General features: G+C 48.6%; 1 protein-coding gene across 2 annotated transcripts in view; it reads left to right on the top strand.

The window, feature by feature from the left end:
- Window positions 1–18195, top strand: part of SIM1 (SIM bHLH transcription factor 1) — a 55461-nt gene that overhangs the window by 3965 nt on the left and 33301 nt on the right. Inside the window, exons 2-8 of one of the 2 annotated variants that reach the window (XM_030490366.1) lie at window positions 6964–7046; window positions 8095–8184; window positions 8327–8435; window positions 8525–8610; window positions 9818–10017; window positions 10144–10250; window positions 11148–11295. In XM_030490366.1, coding sequence (XP_030346226.1) covers window positions 6964–7046; window positions 8095–8184; window positions 8327–8435; window positions 8525–8610; window positions 9818–10017; window positions 10144–10250; window positions 11148–11295 — 823 coding nt within the window. Of the gene's footprint in view, window positions 1–6963; window positions 7047–7084; window positions 7494–8094; window positions 8185–8326; window positions 8436–8524; window positions 8611–9817; window positions 10018–10143; window positions 10251–11147; window positions 11296–18195 lie in introns of those variants that run through there. The other variant, XM_030490367.1, reaches the window with a different exon arrangement.

The raw sequence follows: 18195 nt of genomic DNA on the forward strand, positions 1-18195 counted from the left end.
AATTTCCTAATACATTTACTCGTGACTTCACGTTCATTAAGAAATCTTAAAATTGCAATTTAACATTAAACTCTTAATGGCGAGTAACATACCCTCCAAAAATGCCTGAAAACATCTCCAGGATGTTGAAGGACTAAAAAGCTTTCCTTCAAAAAAGATCCGTCGCTATAACTTTAACTAGCGGGGTAATTCTTCACTGACCCTCGCCAGGATCCCGAAGTGAATGGAGAAGAGAAGAAATAAAAAAATAATAAAAAAAAAAAAACAAACCCCCTTCCCAAAAAAAAAAACCCAAAACCAACACCTAAACTAAAAACCAAAAAAACAAAACACCCCAAGTGGTGAAATATAATTTTTGTGTTGGTTGCTTTTGGTTGGGCTTTCTTTTTTCTTTTTTAGTTAAGAATATCGTGAGGGTCTTATTCTCCATAGGCGAACAGGGAGCGAAAAGGAGGGTTTGCAGCCTTCATCCTTTGGGTATGGATCTTTTCAGCGGGGAGAGGCGTTTGATTTTCGAGACAAAAGGAGAGGCTCCGTTTACATAAAATTTCGAAGAATCAGGATGGTTAACATTTCAATATTGAAACCCTTAACCTTGTTCTATTTTAAAGGGAGAAGAGAGCAGTAGGGGGGGGGGAAAAAAATCCTTTTCCCACGTGGATAGGTGATTTAATGCTGTTTTTCTTACTGCTGAGGGAAATGGTTGAGCATTGGGTTTCAGTGTTTATTTTCTTGCAGAAGTTTTTCTCATTTAAGCTGCAGTTTACTCTCCACGCTGCCTCTGTGTTTAATTCCAGGTTTTATGTGAACTGAAAACGCTCAGCGCAGAACTAAACCACTCGCATGGTCCTTGGAAAAAAACCCCCTCATGTTTAGGTGTTAGAAAGAGCACGAAGTGATATGAGTGGGGAAAAAAAAAAGATATTTTCTTCAGAAACGTCCTCTCCCTTCTTAGTAACATACGGCCGTTTTAATGTTGGAGGATATCGTTCAACTTGCATATAAATGGCGTGTGTTCGCAAATACATTGGTGAAATCCATTCCCTCCCCAGTTTCTTCGGAATAAAGGCTATTTGAATATTCATTTTCTGTAGACGCGAATAAGTAGTTGGCGCTCGAATATTTCCCCGATTCCTCCCCCCCTCTCCAATTTGGGCATGGTTCCGTTTGTTTGCATTGCAGAGCGCGATTTCCTTACCCTGTGTGTGCCAAAATGCTGCTATTTCTGTATAGAGTGAATCCGTCTCGGCATTATATCCACTACAGTTTTCTTAACAGGATTTTTTGTTTAGTCAACAGGACTTTTCCTCTCTCTTATTACTATTTTTCTAAAGAAAGCGGGATGCTAACTTATCTCTGCTTCAAATGAACATATGTGATTTACCGAGATAATAAATCTTTACAAAACCTTGCTAATGGCATCCGCAGGCACTTGGAAATGAGGAGCATTTTTTTTAACATAGCTTATTCCATTTCATCTGAACCCTCTTTCACAGAAGCCTCATTTGGCCGAGCTTTTGAGTTATCATTAACCACTGCCTGTTAAATTAACTGAGAAATCAGCCCCGTCGGGCGCTGGGCGATGGCAAATCGGAGCGCTGGCGGTGGGCTATTTAATTAAATGGTTAATCGAATCAAGCTAATTCCTCGATATGACATCCAGTTGCCTTTTCTGGGACATCCAGCTTCTGTTTCTGTAGCTCCCGGTGCTGTTATTTGTCATTTTCTCGGGGGAGGCAGGGGGCAAGGATGACCGCCGTGAGGATGGGGACCGAGCTGTCCTGCCTCCATCTCCCCAAACCACAGACCGTGCCCCGCTTTTCCCTGGAGCAACATCAGAGAGAGATCCAAGGCAGCAGTGAGGGCCGGTGGGGATTTGGGAAGGGTGCTGCGCACCGAGGTGGAATGCCCCTGCCCGCCGTAAAGCTTTATGAGCGGCTTTCCCGAGCAGGTTGCGCGAAGCCAGCGTTCTGAGCCAGCAGGGGAGCGCTGCCCGGCCGCTCCGGTGCCGCGGGGAAGGGGCTAGCCACGGGGCGGAGGTGCCCGGGGTCCTGCACCCCTCGCCCTCCGCGGGGTCAGCATCCCCGGCGGGGCAGGAGGCCGGGCTGCCTGTCCTCCAGCTTTAATAAGCAGAGTGCGGCTGTTAAAAGGGCAAAAAAAAAGCAGCGAAACAAAAGCAAGCGGACACGTCGTCGGGCCGCGGCCCTCGGGAGGCGGCGGGCTGCCCGGAGAGGGGATTTTAGAAAGCGCCTGGAGCTCCTTGGACCGGGCTTAGGCAAAAGTGTCAGCTGCTGTCCCGGCTTAGCCCCGCGCGGGCTGCCTCCGGGAGAGCTCCCTGTGCCTCTCCCGCTTCCCATCTACAGAAAAGGGAGAAAACTCTCTGCCCACGGAGCTCTGTCCCCAAGTCAGCAGCTACCCGGAGTCCACGGCTTCCGCGATCCTCCCCCCCACACCCCCTGCCCCCGTGGGTCTCTCCGGGCCTTGCGGCCAGGCAGGGCATAGGGGCACATCCCCGGGAGAGTCCCCAGAGGCTCCCCGGCCCCCCAAAGCCTGTCTCCCAGAGAAACGGATCTGGGGCTCAGGCGAGGCTCTCCAGAGTACAGGATTTTCAAACGGGAGCGTCTAATCTCCCGCTCTGCCGTTTGTTTTCGCTCCCGTGAATCCGGATTGCGCTGAGATTTCATGACGGATAGTCCATTGGGGAAATCGTAGTAGCCGCTTTTGAAAGCAGGCAAATAACCACAAGGTAGATAAGAGCTCTCATCTTTTGGCCACCCCACCCTCCTCCCACAACCTCCCACCCCGCCTTTGCTATTGCCAGACAAAAGAGGGGGTCGACGTGGGTTCTGCGCTGCAGATGCTCACAGAGGGACAAGTAAACCGGAGATCAGCCGAGGCCAAGGAGCTGCCCTGGCATCCCTGAGTATCATTTCCCTGCGCCTGCCTTCCTCCGTCTTTGCCTAGATCAAATTAGGAATGATTGAGGAATATCTTCCCCCTTCCGTGGGACAGAGGAGCTTCTTGCGACAATATCGCCCCTGGGTAGGGACAATATCCACCCAATCCCTTCATTGGCTGCCGTCACGAAGGCTCACATCAATCAAAGGATGAGGGGAAGGACAGGGCCAACGCCGCCGAGCGCAGGGAGCCCGGCTGGGGGGCAAGCTGCCGGGGTGAAGGCATTTCACATGGGCCCACCGTGAAACCAATGGAGATGCTTTTTGATGTGGAAAGTGGAGTGGTTTTCCATTGGGAAATGCTGAGAGAAAGACTGAGTTAGCGCGGTGGCTCCGAGCAGGATCTGCGCAGTCTCGGCGCACGCTGTTATGGAACCAGGCTACTCTTCGCAAACTAAGTGAAAGCCTGGCTAAAAATGCCTCTTTCCCGCCTCCCCCCCCACCCCCCTAGGCCTTTTTTTCCTTTTTTTTTTTTTTTCCTTCTCTTTCCCTGACAGTGGACACTTTCTTGTGGCACAAATTGTTCACCTTGCGAAAAAAAAAAAAAAAAAAATTAAAATGCTCGAGTGGAGGAGATTGTTAGGCAGGAGCCTATAATCCATATTTTGTCAAGAGTATCAAATCCATTCCGAAAGAAAAGCTCGATCCATTTGTTTTTGCTGCTTGAATAACACAGCTGAATGATGCCTGGAGCTTATGCTAGGCAGTTGCTCATCATTCATTCGCCAAGAACTGGCCTAAATGGTGCCTGTGGGATTAGGTTAATTTTAGTGGATCTACTTCGCCTCATTTGGTTACTAATTGGTTTCTTGTTTTATAAATCGAAATCTCATTTTCAGGAAATTACAAAACCCATGCAGCCAGTCCATCGAGGTAATCCGTGGGTCGCGGATATTTAAATGGAAATGGTTCTACAATGCATCAAGTATTAAGCAACGGTAAAACTTCGCCTCTGTTTCCAAATGAAATGTGAGCTCGCCCAGCTCCTTAAATCCATAATAAACACATCCCTTCTAAGGCTACTTATGTAAATATGATAAAACAGACCCTGGTGGGGGAGGGGACGCGGGAAAGAAAGCAAATTTTATCTGCTAAGGTTAATGTGGAATATCTTGGAAATCTTCCAAAATAGATTATGTTTTGCTTTGTCTTCGGCCACTTTAGCTGGGAAAATCCTTTGCCCAAAAAAGATTTACTTATCCTTCCTCTCACAAAGCTGCTTGTTTCTATTCCAAAGCTATTATGCCGTTGGCTCTCCAAATTACAAGAGAATCTTTAGATCTTGTTTCCAAGCATAATCCTGAAGCAAAAGGGAGAGCTGATTTCCTTGTTTTGTTTTAAATAGACAATAAAAGGATTTGCAGAATTTTCTGCGGTAGGTCAAGTGCAAGAAATCACAGTTTGCCCCCTCGATAAAAGGAAAATGGATGTTAAAGCGAATAGATGGGGAAAAAAACTAAAAGGGAATATTAATGGAGAGGTTTTCTCGTACAATCTTTAAAACCAGCATTTAGAGGGCATCAAAAGAGCCCGTCGATTTGGGAGAGGCTGGGCTTGGCAAGGAATAGGAACAGTCTCCGACTTGAAAGTGCTGAAACATCTGGGAAGTAAAAAGAATCATCTCATGTGATAGGATTTCAAAAAGCCCGTTCGGGTAGACAAGCGAAAACGTTTAATTATAAACCACTAATAGGCACAGCCGGGTTTCTACCTGAAGCATAGCGAGGAGTTCAGCGCCCCGTGGAGAACCGCCTTCCCGGGGCGGGGCGGTTAACCTGTGCTGCCAGGGAGCTGTTCATTAACCCGCCGTGCTCGGGTTATTTTCTCTTTCAGAAGAAGAATAATTAGACCCGCAAACTTCGATTAATAAGCAACTTAAATCATAGGCGGTCCCGATTTAGTCCCGACTACAGAAACATGCCGTTCAGACCTCCTTTCCAGGTGGGGGGCGTGGCAAGCAGCCTCCTTGGCCGCCTCTGCTCTAACAGGCCGACCTGGCTCCCCAGTAGAGAAACTTGGGGAGCTCGAGAAAACCAAATACACAGCGAGTTTTTCCCTCGTTCCCTGCAAGCTGTGCAAGATTTGCCAGTTCCTTGCTGATTTATGACCCTCCTGGGGGTGAGAAGGTAGAGGTGCCTGCGGAACCCCCGATGCGCCCCCGCGGGTCTGCCCGCCCCGGAGGGTGCAGGGTGGAGTGAAGCCCGGGAACACGGGAAAGAAGTGGCCGGGTCCCTGTTAATTGGCATGAAAGAATGACTAGGAAGGAGCCTGGTTTTGGCTGGCACCCTGGTACACGCTGAGGCGGTGGGGTGGGGGCCAGGCCGGAGAGGTGCCCCTGCCTTTGTAGGACTGTGAAGTTAAGGAAGAAGGAGGGGAGTGTAGGACCTGCGAAGAGACAATTTGGCGTGAAGAGGTGGACAAGAAAGGGGGGAGAAGAGAGGGGCGCACGGCTCCGGCGGCGAGGAGGGCTGCCCCGCTCCGACAGCGCGAGGGAAATCGTTAGCTTTGTTGAAATCGGCAAACACTGAGGTGAAGCCGGTCAATGCGAGGGATGCCCGCTGCTGCCTGCTCTCGCCACCTTGCCTGTTTGCCTCGAAATAGCCGGAAAAAGGGGTCTTGCCTTCCCCGAGCTCGTCCGGCAGGAGGGAGACCCCGCCGGCTGGGCTCTCGCTTCCCCCAGGCGGTCGGCACCCCAGCCATCAATCAGGATTTGTATGTTTTTCCCTCTTTTTTACTTTAGCTTAGTGCCTGTGTTTGTCAGGCTGAACCTTAATTCATGGCATAAGCGTAAAAGGTTTTAACTGCCCCGTTTGAATTATTTCAGCGACAACTTTGTGAAAACGCATCGCCCATAAGTAGTTTTACTCCGGTGGAGTAATTTCCGTCTGGCTTTTATTCCTACTCACTTTGCATAGAAGAAAATGAGAGGCGATTGAAACATTAGACGGGTTCGGAGACATCCATTTCTGGAGGGGGCTGTTTGAAGGCAAATCACCTCCCTGCAGAGAGACCAGCACAGCGGGGAGAGGAATGGAGGAGAGGAAGGTGAATCCCGGAGCCCCGGCTTCGTGGGACAGGAGGGAGGAGGACAGTGACTTTGCCTGGGCCGCCCCGAAGTGCGTTACCACCGCCGTGAAACTGCGCTCGGCTCAGCGACAGATAGTTTGCTTTTCGTGTGCTTGAGTGAGGATGACTGAAAAGAAAAGCGTTTTAACACGGGGCTTGGGGAGAGCTGAATGAGTAGCCTCTCTCCCTCCCCGGATACGTAATTACAAAGCTTCCAGGTGAGAAGAACAGCGGCCCCGAAGAGAGAAAGAGGCAGGAGGTCACGAATCAAACGAAAGTGATGTCTGTCGAGCAGAGGGTGTCAGCCCATCCTTAGCTCGCCCTGTCCGGAGCCTGCTGGCTAATTACCGGGCAGGTTGAGGCTGAGCTCTGCCTGCTGCGGTGGTTCCTCCTCCAGCGGCCTCGCCGGGTGCCGCTGGACGGGTCCCCATGGCTGCCCTGACCGCCACCGAGAGCTTTCCCTTCCCAGGCACCGTCGTGCCACCTTAACAGCATCCTTGCCTCGAAAGGCTTCCCCCCAGCACACCTCTCTCTTTCATTTTAAATAGCCCTCAGTGTTGTCCAGGATCGGTGACGTTAGGAGGAAAGCTCTTCCCCTGAAGTGCAGGGAGCCGGTTCCCAGCAGCCGAAGGCAGCACTAGAAGCCCTTTTATCTGACACGATGTTCCACTTAGGTCTCAGGAATGAACTTCACCGTTAACTCAAAATAGACATTTTGGTATTTTTCTCTCACGAGAGGTCTTAAAAAAAAAAATCCACACAAGAGGCTTCTCTGTGCAACAAAATTATGTCTAGTTTTCCGAAGATTACATGTGTACATGTTTTAGAGCGAATACAAGCAAAAATACAGTGTGTGTGGAGTTCCTCTCTAGCAGGCAAACAGTAGGCAATTTTTCATCTCCTCGCCTTACCTTTTTGTGTGTGTGTCTTAAATAAACAGGACTTGGAGAAGCCTGGGGCCACTCCAGCCGAACCAGCCCACTGGATAATGTTGGACGGGAACTAGGATCCCATCTTTTGCAGGTACTGGTCTGGAAACGACAGCCATGCGGTATTAATGGTTAAAGAAATCATTCCCTCTTCTGAGTTTTAATTGCCACCTAGACTAATTTTTAACTGTTCAGGTGTTTAATAGAAGGGGGAGGGGAAAGGGGGACGACACGGGAGGAGGACAATCCGAATGTCGTGCCTTTCTTTTAGTGGGACTGTTGTTTGGTCCCTCCGGGTCCTTTGCGTCAGCATCGTCCAATACAGGGTCTGTAGCGGGGGACTCCCAGTGCGTCCCGGTGTGCCAGGATGCAGGAACATGATGACTTTTCCCCAAATGATTAAGAAGTGACAAGTCCCGACAAGGTGCTGACACTCAGGGTGGTGTAGAGACAGAGAGAGGCTTTAGAGACTGCCTGGGGGAGGCTGAACATGGACAGAAGGGCTCAGCCAGCACAGAAATGAGCATAGACCACAAGTCAGGTAAGACATATCTGAAAACTCGCTGCCATCTGAAATACTAAGAAATATTTGATGTTACCATCACCACGCGTTTTTGGCAGGGTTGTGTGGCCTTTTGGGGGCCTATTCTACCCTCGGCACACCCCCAAGTTCCATTTGTAGCTACTGAAACGTGCCTGATACATTGTCTGTTCCCTTATTTACACTGTGAAGAGTTTTGTAACCTCCTCGCTCTCTTAAAGTCTTCTTAGCAAATACCAAGCGCTAAACCCCCAGTGACATTTGAAATGGGATAGAAGTATTCAGGATTTCTGGGACTGACATATCAATTATCGGGTAGCTGGAACCTGTTCTTAGGTGCTTCCTAGGCACCTTGCATTACTTTTGAGCTCGGCATCTCTGAGAACTGGGTTGTATCTCAGGAGTCCAGGAGTTTTAGAGGAATACCTGGCCAGTACTTGCGCATTTCCTTCCAACGTTTTGAATCATCACAGCCCGAACCGGGATGCCCATTTGCTAAAACAAATCAGAGGGACAGGTACTTCATGGATTTGTCCGTCTTCGTGGGTGGGTAAATCTGTTGATATATTTATACTTCCCACCCCTCAACCCTTTTCTGCAGACGCTGGACGGTTTTATATTTGTCGTGGCTCCGGATGGCAAGATCATGTACATCTCGGAGACCGCCTCGGTGCACCTGGGCTTGTCGCAGGTACGAGGAGGGGGCCACTAGCCCCAGTGCCTGTCTGTCGTGTGGTCTCCCCCCATCCCCTGCTTCCAGGAGAGGTGCGTGCGGGAAAGGTGATCGGTGGAGGCAATGAACACCTTTCTCCCCTCCTCCTCCCCTCTCACAGGTAGAGCTGACCGGCAATAGCATTTACGAGTACATCCACCCAGCCGACCACGACGAGATGACTGCTGTGCTCACGGCCCACCAGCCTTACCACTCGCACTTTGTGCAGGGTAAAGTACACAGCCTTCCGCCCCGCGTGGCCTGCGCGGCCGCGGAAGCACCCGCGCCTCACCCCGCCTCTGGCTTTCCCCCCTCTCAGAGTACGAGATCGAGAGGTCCTTTTTCCTGAGGATGAAGTGCGTCCTGGCCAAGAGGAACGCGGGCCTGACCTGCGGCGGCTACAAGGTACGTGTCCACTGCCAGGAGCCTCCCCCCAGGCCTTCCCGAAGCCCCTTCTCCCGCAGCACCGAGCATCCGGGGAGGGCGGTGGAAGCGCGGACAGGCTTGGGGACGAGCTCTCTGCCTGCGGGGCTGTCCCAGGCCGGTGCTCTTTCATGTGGTTCAGAGCCAGAATTTCTCTCAGAGTTCCAGGTTAAAGAGCTCAAACCACAAACCCAAGCAGTCGAGCTCCCCGTGGGCTTTGTTTTTTTTCTTTTTTTTTTTTTTTTGTTGTTGTTGTTTTATTTTGCTTTTTTCACTGAACCTCGCATAACCACTGACGGTTCCGAGGCGTCTGTGGAGGCTGTCAGGTGGCAACATAAGAGTGCTGGGTTAATTTATCTCTTTACTGGGTAACTCGTCGGTTTCAGGGTCAGCTCTCCAAGTCAAGGGGTTTGTCCGGGTGGTTCTGCTCAGGGCTCCTGGGCGAGGGCAGCCCCTGCTCTCCCACCTTCTCCCTGCTATTGTGTCAGCTGCACGACGCTGGAGAACGGTGGGTACCTACAGACCACGGAGATGCTGTCCTGTGTTGTACCGCAGAACAAGACCATCTGTTGAACTTATTCTGGAAAGAAACATCCTAATAATAGAGAAGTAAGGGTGGAAATACATAGCAGTCATCTGCAAGAATACGTTTAGGAGATATACCTAAATCTATGTCCAAAGATACATCCTGGTTACGGGTCGTGTCTGCTCGATCTATGTAACAAACATATCTTACACATGTGGCATACGCACACATGTAAACTCTTTCTCTCACACGCATACACTCTTCATTACAAAGTTGTAACTGGCTTGGCACTTCCGCGTCTCTCCTTTTTAGAAGAATAACAAGAGCGTAGTTAGGAGGTGGTCCAAAAACCACTTAAGTCAGTGGAGAAAAAAATCTCATTGACTTTAATGGGCCTTAGATTAGTGTTGAACTCTCGTATGGAAAAAACCCCAACCCAAAAAGAACAGAAGAAAGCCCGCAGACAGTGCCGCTTTGACGGAGCGGTGGCAAGGGCAGGGGCTCTAGCACACCCGGCGGCGGCACCGGCATCAGCCGGGGCGATGGGGCCATCCGTCCGTTCCCCTCCGCGAAGGAGGCAGGTGGGAGTGGGCTACGGGGACGCCTGTCACAGCCCCTCCTGCCCTGCCAGGCAGCTCCCGAGCCTTCCTATGTCTCCGGCAGGTCATTCATTGCAGTGGGTACCTGAAGATCCGCCAGTACAGCCTGGACATGTCCCCCTTCGACGGCTGCTACCAAAACGTTGGCTTGGTTGCCGTGGGCCACTCGCTGCCGCCCAGCGCCGTGACGGAGATCAAGCTCCATAGCAATATGTTCATGTTTCGGGCCAGCCTAGACATGAAGCTCATATTCTTAGATTCCAGGTAGAGCTGGGGTTATTTCCAAGTCCATTCCCCTATCCCCTCCCTTCCTCTCCCCCAGGCCTCCTCTCATGTCGTCTCACCCACTGCTATCATCATGCACTGATGTGCTGCCTGTGTCTCTTGCAGGGTAGCTGAGCTAACGGGTTACGAGCCCCAGGACTTGATAGAGAAGACTCTTTACCACCACGTCCATGGCTGTGACACCTTCCACCTGCGCTGCGCACATCACTTGTGTAAGATGACGATCTTGTAGACAATCTGCCCCTCACCCTCTCCGTCCGCAGATGGACTTTGGGCTTGCTAGGATTTACCTCTAGGTCGGAACGGGAAAAGCCAGCTTACCGAAGGGGAGGATAAGCAAAATCTGCAGCAGGTTTTAATGAAACAAGTCGTTAGAGACTGAGCATCGAGGAGGAAGGAGGGAGATGGAGGGGCTGGCAGTGAAAGGTTATTTTTCCCTACTCAGCTCCCAGTTGTAGGACAAGAACTCCCCTGCACAAACCTTAGGCGCTCTATTCACTTCAAATTCCGGTTAGGAAAAACCCTTTTTTCTTGCTCCAAAAAGCCATGCCAGTGAAATTCAAATACTTTTGTTCCACTTCCACCAAATCTCACAAATCTTCTCTGTGCATCTAATTTTGGCTGCAGCAGTGAGCCCGATTAGGAGAGCTGTTCTTTATTCTATTTTGATATAATGATTACATTAATACATGGATAGATGAATAAAAAGGATATTAATTTCCGGTAAGTTTCCTTAAAGAGAACGTAACGAGAAGAAATAAAACCTAAAGCCAGATTTATAGATTTAAATCTCGATGATATGTCTGGGGTGGGGGTTCTGGAGGGCATTCCCCCCCTCCCGGTGTGCTCACCCTGCCCCGCTAATCTTCCCGAACGGCCTCCGATCACGAGTGGCTCGACCTTCAGGGACTGAGATCAGCCCTGCCCGGGGGGTCTCCACCACTGTTGCCCACGGGGAGGTCGGTCGACTCCGCTTCCCCGTGTGATGCTAAGGGGTTCCCTGCCCCTCTGGTCGCCCAGGAGGGTCTGGGGCTGGGGTGTGTATGTGCCCCCACCCCAGGGCCGATCAAATCAGAGGAGCTGAGGCTCTTCCCCCTTTATACCCGCAGTGCTGGTGAAAGGGCAAGTGACCACCAAGTACTACCGCTTCTTGGCCAAGCACGGCGGCTGGGTGTGGGTGCAGAGCTACGCCACCATCGTGCACAACAGCCGCTCCTCCCGCCCGCACTGCATCGTCAGCGTCAACTACGTCCTCACGTAAGTCAGCCTGTGGGTCGCTACAAGGTGCGCGGAGCAGAGAGGCCAAGAGGAGCCGAGCGTCCGGCGGCGGGCACCTGCCTGCGCCCGGTCCCGGCGGCCGCAGCCGCCGCCGCCCTCTCCCCGTTCCCCGGTCACGGCTGCTGAGCCCCTGGCTGCCGCACTGACCAGGTCTGCTAGGAAACACATTGAGCACTTTCATCTACATGAAGGGTTTCTCATCTGCCTGTTTCTTTCCAGAGGGGAAAAGATTTAGAGGTTTGTCACCCACGTATTTTGCTGCCTCCCCCCCGCCTTTAATTTTTTCTTACAGTTTAAATGCACTCAGCATTAAGTAAAATTTAATGCAGCATTAAAAAAAAAAAAAAGGTTTCCACGTACGGAGTTATTTATACTCAACAAACAGGACATCTGTTTTTCTTTTCAAAAATCTGGGGTTTGAAGTTCTTAATTTCATCCAGAGTCTCTATCAAAGCTCCGAGATTTCTTTTTTGTTCTCGGAGAGCGATCCTTACAGTGAACCACAAAGAAAGTTGGTGACCAGAAAGGTCACTTAAACTTTTAAAAACATAAAATACATTTTTTTTTTTTTAAATGAGAGTGGCTGTTGAGATAGCGTGTATCCCAACGCATCTCCTTGTATTCTTGTATTGGGGGATTGCTAGAGTGTGCTGAAACAGAGAGGCCTGGTGAGGGAGGGAAGTTCGTTGGGACTGTTTGGAAATATTTATCACCAGGACTATTGGCATCTGCTCATGACTCGGCAGTAGCTGAGGGCGGCAGCACTGACGCTTCGCTGGGATCGCAGGGCCGGTCAGGGCGGCGGTGCCTCGCTGGTCCTCGGGGCTGTGTATTCCTCTGCTCCGCTGTTTTTTAGTCTGGAGCCAAATGCAGATGTGGGAAACGCATGTGAGGCACAACCCCCACCTCCCCTAAAACTGTGCGATGGCAGCATTACGATCTTGCTGTGGCGGGTTTCATGCTTGTGCAGGTGGTGAGTGATTTGGTAGCCCAGTTCAGGACGTGCTTCCCAGGCTGTCGTGGTCCTTCTCTGGGCATGTGTGCAGGCGCGGCTGGTGGGGCGCGAAGGGGCCGCGGATGACAGCGCCTGCACTGCTCGGACGTAATCACTTTGGTGAGCAACGTGATAATTGGAGTCGTGCTCTCAGGTGGGCGGGCAGGGGTTATTGCGCCTACATGAGGAAGCATACGTTTGGGTCAGCACTCTGGTGTGGGAAGTAATCGGAGATTTCCATTTAAAGAAAATACCTTTTATTCACTTTAAGAAGCGATGCGGGGCGCGGCGGCGTACCACTCCAGCATTCACCCAGCAAGGGTGGGCAGAGGAGAGGCATCATCACCTCTGCTTCAGCTGTATGTCCATTTCCCCTGTACCAGCCCCTCTCTATTTTTCTCTGTTTATGCTGCTCAGTGAAGCCCAAAGCACTTGTTTCAGGTGAACGGGAAACTGCAAAGACAGAAGTCCGTGTAGGAAACAAGGAGCGCAAACGCAACTAGCATGCTAGAGGGGTTTTGCACGAGAAACACTACCTGCTTTTCTATGAGCACGTGAGATTATCGGTCGTTTCCCTCTCCTTTAATCCCAAAAGCGTGAACATCAATCACGGACCTCTACCTCAAATGACCCGAGTGGAAATGAAACATCCCACCGAGTCTGCTTAAAGTAGGTCGAGGATCCGGCTCGATCTGTCCCCGGCTCGCCGGGGTGACCACCACGGCCCGCCACAGCAGGCAGGGAGCATCCGAATCCCATGGGGCCGGGCAGACAACCCCCTCGGAGTTGTTTTCCAGCAGCGGGACGGTCGCACCCTGTACGGCCCTACCCCGTCCCTGCCCGCGCACCAGTGCGCGGCCACCACCGCTGCACCCCAGCCCGGGGCGGCTGCCAGTGGCCCATTCGCCTCTCCGCAGCAGTGCACAGCTCAGGTGCGCCGCACTCAGCACCCTGGCGGGATTTAATCCCTGCCGCCTAGGAGCTGGGCTCAGGGGGGAGTCTCAACGCCTGTCTCCAGAACGGCGCAGAACCGGTACCAAAGCAGCGAGATTCCTCCGCTTCAGCGGACTTTTCGCTGGAGGCAGCATCTTTATATTTTGGTGCATATGTATGGATTGTAAGGAGGAGGTTAATTTAAATCTGCTTTCAGCTAGGCTGACACGTAGGAGAACTGTAGTTGTTCTTTCAAGATTCCCCTGGACAATGTGGTTACACTGCTGCGCGCCTTCATTACACCTTGGTGTAAGGCTCCCCTTGCGCTCTTCGAGTAATTGCCTCGAGTGAGCAGGATGGCAGGAGGGCAGGGAGGGAGCCAGGCTAGCTAAAATGAGGATACTAAATGCTGTGAGTTCCATCACTGGCTGCAGCAACTGTCATGTGCTGTCGGCGGCTGTAATGCAGGCACCATCACCACATTGAAGCCGAGTTTTGGGACATTCAACGTCCTCGGGGTCTCATCAAGTCTGTCCAGCTCTTCATCAGAGTGCTGCAGAAGAAGAAATAGAGTCCTGCTTGCTTCTGCTGCTGCTGAAGTCACTGCCCTGGGTCTAGGGGATGGGCGTAGATTCAACTATATTATTCTTATTCCTGTTATTATTCTCCTAGCCTGCCATTTGTAAAAATGAATGAGAAGAACAGGCCCTGTGTGTGCTGGGGGCTGTAAGCAGAGAAAGGGCTAACTTTTAAAAAAGTGAGAAGTTACCAGTTTCAGAGGTGGGCTATTTGAGGTAGAGGGGAGCTGCTGGGGAAGGGTTCATGGTGGGAGAGTCAGGTGGGAGGATGCTGAACTTCTACCCAGAGTTGGCTTAATTGTCTTAATGAGCTATTCAGAGTCAACATGTTAGCACTCAAATGAGGAAGGTAGGTAGTAAAAATACAGGGGAAAATGAGAGGTTGTGGGGACTTGCTGTTTTCCTCTGATATGAGGTAGCTCCACTCCAGGAGGGCTGAGTAAAGGCCCTGTAGCACTTGAAATTTGCAAGTGTTTAATATACTTTATTCTGGTATAACTGCTATAGCTACTGCAGTTCCTTAAGGATGACATTGGATTATTCCAGTAAGCCAGGAAAAGCTGAGATGTATGTGTGTGCTGCAGGTTCCCCCCTTCTTCTTCTACTCAGTGCCTGGAGTAGATGCAGCTCCTGACAGAGGCCTGGGTTTGCCCGCAGCATCCCAGTGTAAACTTGGAGAGGACAAAGGTACTCATGAAAGAGAAAGGTAAACCTTTGCACATCAACCTTTGGGTCTGGAAGCAGAGGAGAAAGCAAAAGAGGTGCAAACTGGTGTTTGGGATTGTAGGATCGAGCTTGAGATGGAGCTTTGAAAAGGAATCTTTTCAAAGATTCCTTTGAAAATATGAAGTGTTGGTCCCTTCTGCTGAAAACAGCAAAAGGAGTTATAAGCTTTGGAAGATATGGGTAAGGGTTTTGACCTGCTGAGTCCCTGCTCCCCTCACACAGTACTTCTCCACTCAGGGAAAGCCCCAGGAGTTTTTTTGGATTTGTTTGCTTGTGGGCTGAGGAGCTTTTTCTCACTATTGAGAGGAACTTGAGTGCTTTGATGTTTTGCAAAGGAGCAGGCTCTGAGTGGTGTAAGCACCGAACTGGTCTGGAGGGTCAGTTTCTGTGCAGACTGAGCAGGAAGAATGAGAATCTCTTACATTGTAGCACCCCAAATTCCCTGGGTGATATCAATGATAAAAATAGAATGAGAAAGGGTTTATGTAGAAGCGACCCCCCCTCACCCCCAGTTAAGAAAAAAAAAAAAAGGGTCATTTCCATATTCCATAAATCCCAGGCTTTGAGAAAATGAATTCTAGGCTTGAGAACAAATGTTTGTAATAAGTATATATATGCTGAAATAAATAGCTATGGTGGCAAGGGCATTTTAGCAACAAAAGGAAAGGTTACTTTTTGTGCAGTAGCAGTGTGTCAAAAATTAATATAAATGACCTTTAAGGACTCCAGCTGTAAAGCGCACATATTTGCTCTTCTTTGTATTCCGCTTGGCATATGTGAGTACAGACACAGAATATTTGTTTCCTTTCTTATTTGTTCTGTACACACGGTTGCCATACCATTGATTATTAGCTATGCATGTTTATCACAGAAGAGGGACTCAAGTGCGAGTCAATTAATAGAGAATGCAACTGCTGAAGTTAAGTTTATATTTAGACCGCAAACAACCTCCCTTTAAACAAATGGATAATGCAAAGTGCAAATCCTTTGACTTTTTGAGCATGAGCAAATGTTATAATAATTTGTCCCCAGAGAAAGCTAAGGAAGCTTTTCTATATACATTTCCTTGTTCTTTAGCATTTAAACTAATAGCAATAGCGGTAATGTATCCAGACAACATGGATTAGGTACCTAATTGTAACTAATCTCTGTTCTGATGACACAGTATGTATATGATGTAGTTCCAGTTACCTCTTCAAATTGCGTTATGTAACTGGCTGATTAGAAGCACAAATTTAATGCAATTTGTTTGAAAGATTATTTCAAATAACTGCCATATTGACAAATGTTTTACTTAATGATGCGGTTAATGAAATTTAGAATAAATTAACCATTAATTGTACCTGCACACTTAGTCTTTAAATTATTATTACTATTTATAGCTTTGTGCACAACCAGATTTAAAATGATTGTATAAGCAATGTGGTATCATTACATGTGATGTCTTCGACCTTTAAAGACAGTCTTCCCTGGCATATTAAGTGGCCTTTAGGGAAATTTGTGTTTCAAGTGGAAACAAAGCTCTCCCCATATTTTTTGACAGTTACAAAGAAGTATTTTCATAGCTTTTCATAGAAATTCTGTTTTTGGTCTGTCTCTGGGACATCGGGTCAGAGCCAATGAAGGATCCACAAACTCTATTTCCACACCTATAGACCTATTTTTCTTAAGTGCTTCTCTCAAATTGACCTATTTGGAATTGCCAGAATCCTCTCCTTCGCCAAATGTAGATACATGGTCTCTTTTACCTCTCAAGCATGTGATGGAGTGTGTAGGATGGATAGTGAATACACTGGGAAAGTTATTACTTGCAAAAGTAATCTTGCTGTCATATTATCAGTGGAACTAGTTGTGTGAGTAAGCTTAGCCACCTAGCCTTATACTCAAGGTAAGGCTTAGATACTTTAACTGGATAATGTATGTTTTATTAAATACTTATAACCAGTGCAATCACATTTGACCTGCTGTTTTTCCTTTATATTTCTCTGTATTAATGGGAATTTTACCACTTGCTTAATTGTGCACAGAACTGGGTTTCAATTTATCTGTACAATTTGCAATGTACTTTTCCTAAGACTGGAAAGCCTATTTCATGTGATTTAATCAGCAATGAAAATATATAGAGGAATTGTTTTAATAAATCAAAATGCTTGGGAAGCATATGCCTCAAAGAAAAAAGTATAAAAGGATTCCTCTTGAACTACTCACTGCAGTATTCTGTTTGTTCACCATTAGTTTTTATTACAGACTTGTCTCCCTGGAACATTGTTTATATATTTCTTGCAAATAGGAGACAGGCTTTTCCAGGTGTCCACAATACGTTTGTGCAGTTCTTCTTTGTTCATGTAGGGGCTTTCTTAGCTACCATTTGTTTAATTCACTCCAAATTTCTATACTTGTATTTAAACCAGGTGACTGTAATGGCTGAGGCACTAAAACTGTGGGCCAGAGTCTACAGTTGCTGCTCATATGAAGAAAGTTTTATTTGTAGAGTAAGTATTAAAGGACTGCAGCTCAGATCCACAGGAGGAAAAAAAAAGAAAAAAACAAAAAAACCAAAACCAAAAGCAATCATTAGTATAAATGTGTGTGTACCGATAGTCTCACACAGCATGAAATTCAAGATTGCAAATAGGTGTCTCAATTCCAAGGAAGAGAAGTGACTTCAAATGCTTTCCACTTCATCCTTTTCCCATTCAGTGTGCTGGCTGTTCCAGGCCTTTGGAAACTCCCTCCTCCCAAAGACTGAGTTACAGATCTTGTAAAATGATTGTCTGGGATTGAGATACATTCAGCAGGGGCAATGGCTGAAGCAATTGCTACCTCCAGCTGTTTGCCTCGCTCCACTGATGAAAGGTACAGGCCCAGCTCCAAGGACTCTTACTCCTGAAATGCCACAGTTTAAGGTAAACTACCACAGATTTTACTATATGAAAGCATTGGGCTGTACACTGCAGCACAGCTGTTCCTGCCAGAGATGTTGTTCACACTTTATCCTTACTCTGCCCTTCTGCACTCTGAATGGCATGAATGAGAATTGTGAACACCACTACAGCAGCTGGGTGCTTCAGTCGCTTTGGGGATCAGCCCCTGTGGTCCTCCTGCACGGCGGAGCCGGAGAGACCATAGGAGTTTAGGGTTATGATCACTGCTCTGTGATAGTTCAGAAAGCTGAAGACAAGCTAGGCATTTGGAAGACCATCTGCTAGTTTTACTACACATTGCTCTCTCATTTACAGATTGTGTTAGTGGCTGCACAGAAGAGGCAGGACAAGCAGTTAAACTGCTACCAAGGTATTCATCTCCATGCTATCACCCTTTCAATACTCTGCACAAAACTGGATGCAGAACTGTGTCCTACTCATAACAGCAACAGTGTGTTCCTTAAGCAGGTTTACAATTTTTCTAGCTCTGCTTCTGTTTCCTTAATCAGTTGCATTTTGCTTTTGCTACTTCGTGCTACATCTCAGTAGTGCTGTGATTCCTATGTTTCACTGTAATTATCATGAGATACAACAGGTGTGATGTTACTAAACTGCTTCTGAAGTAAGCTCTTCCCTCTACAGTATAGTGTTCTTGCTAGTTTTTATTCATACACACACAAATGTGGCATTTCAACATGGCCTAAATTAAGTGTTAGCAAATAAA

This window comes from Strigops habroptila, chromosome 6 (genome assembly GCF_004027225.2).
Source record: "Strigops habroptila isolate Jane chromosome 6, bStrHab1.2.pri, whole genome shotgun sequence".
NCBI lineage: Eukaryota > Metazoa > Chordata > Aves > Psittaciformes > Psittacidae > Strigops > Strigops habroptila.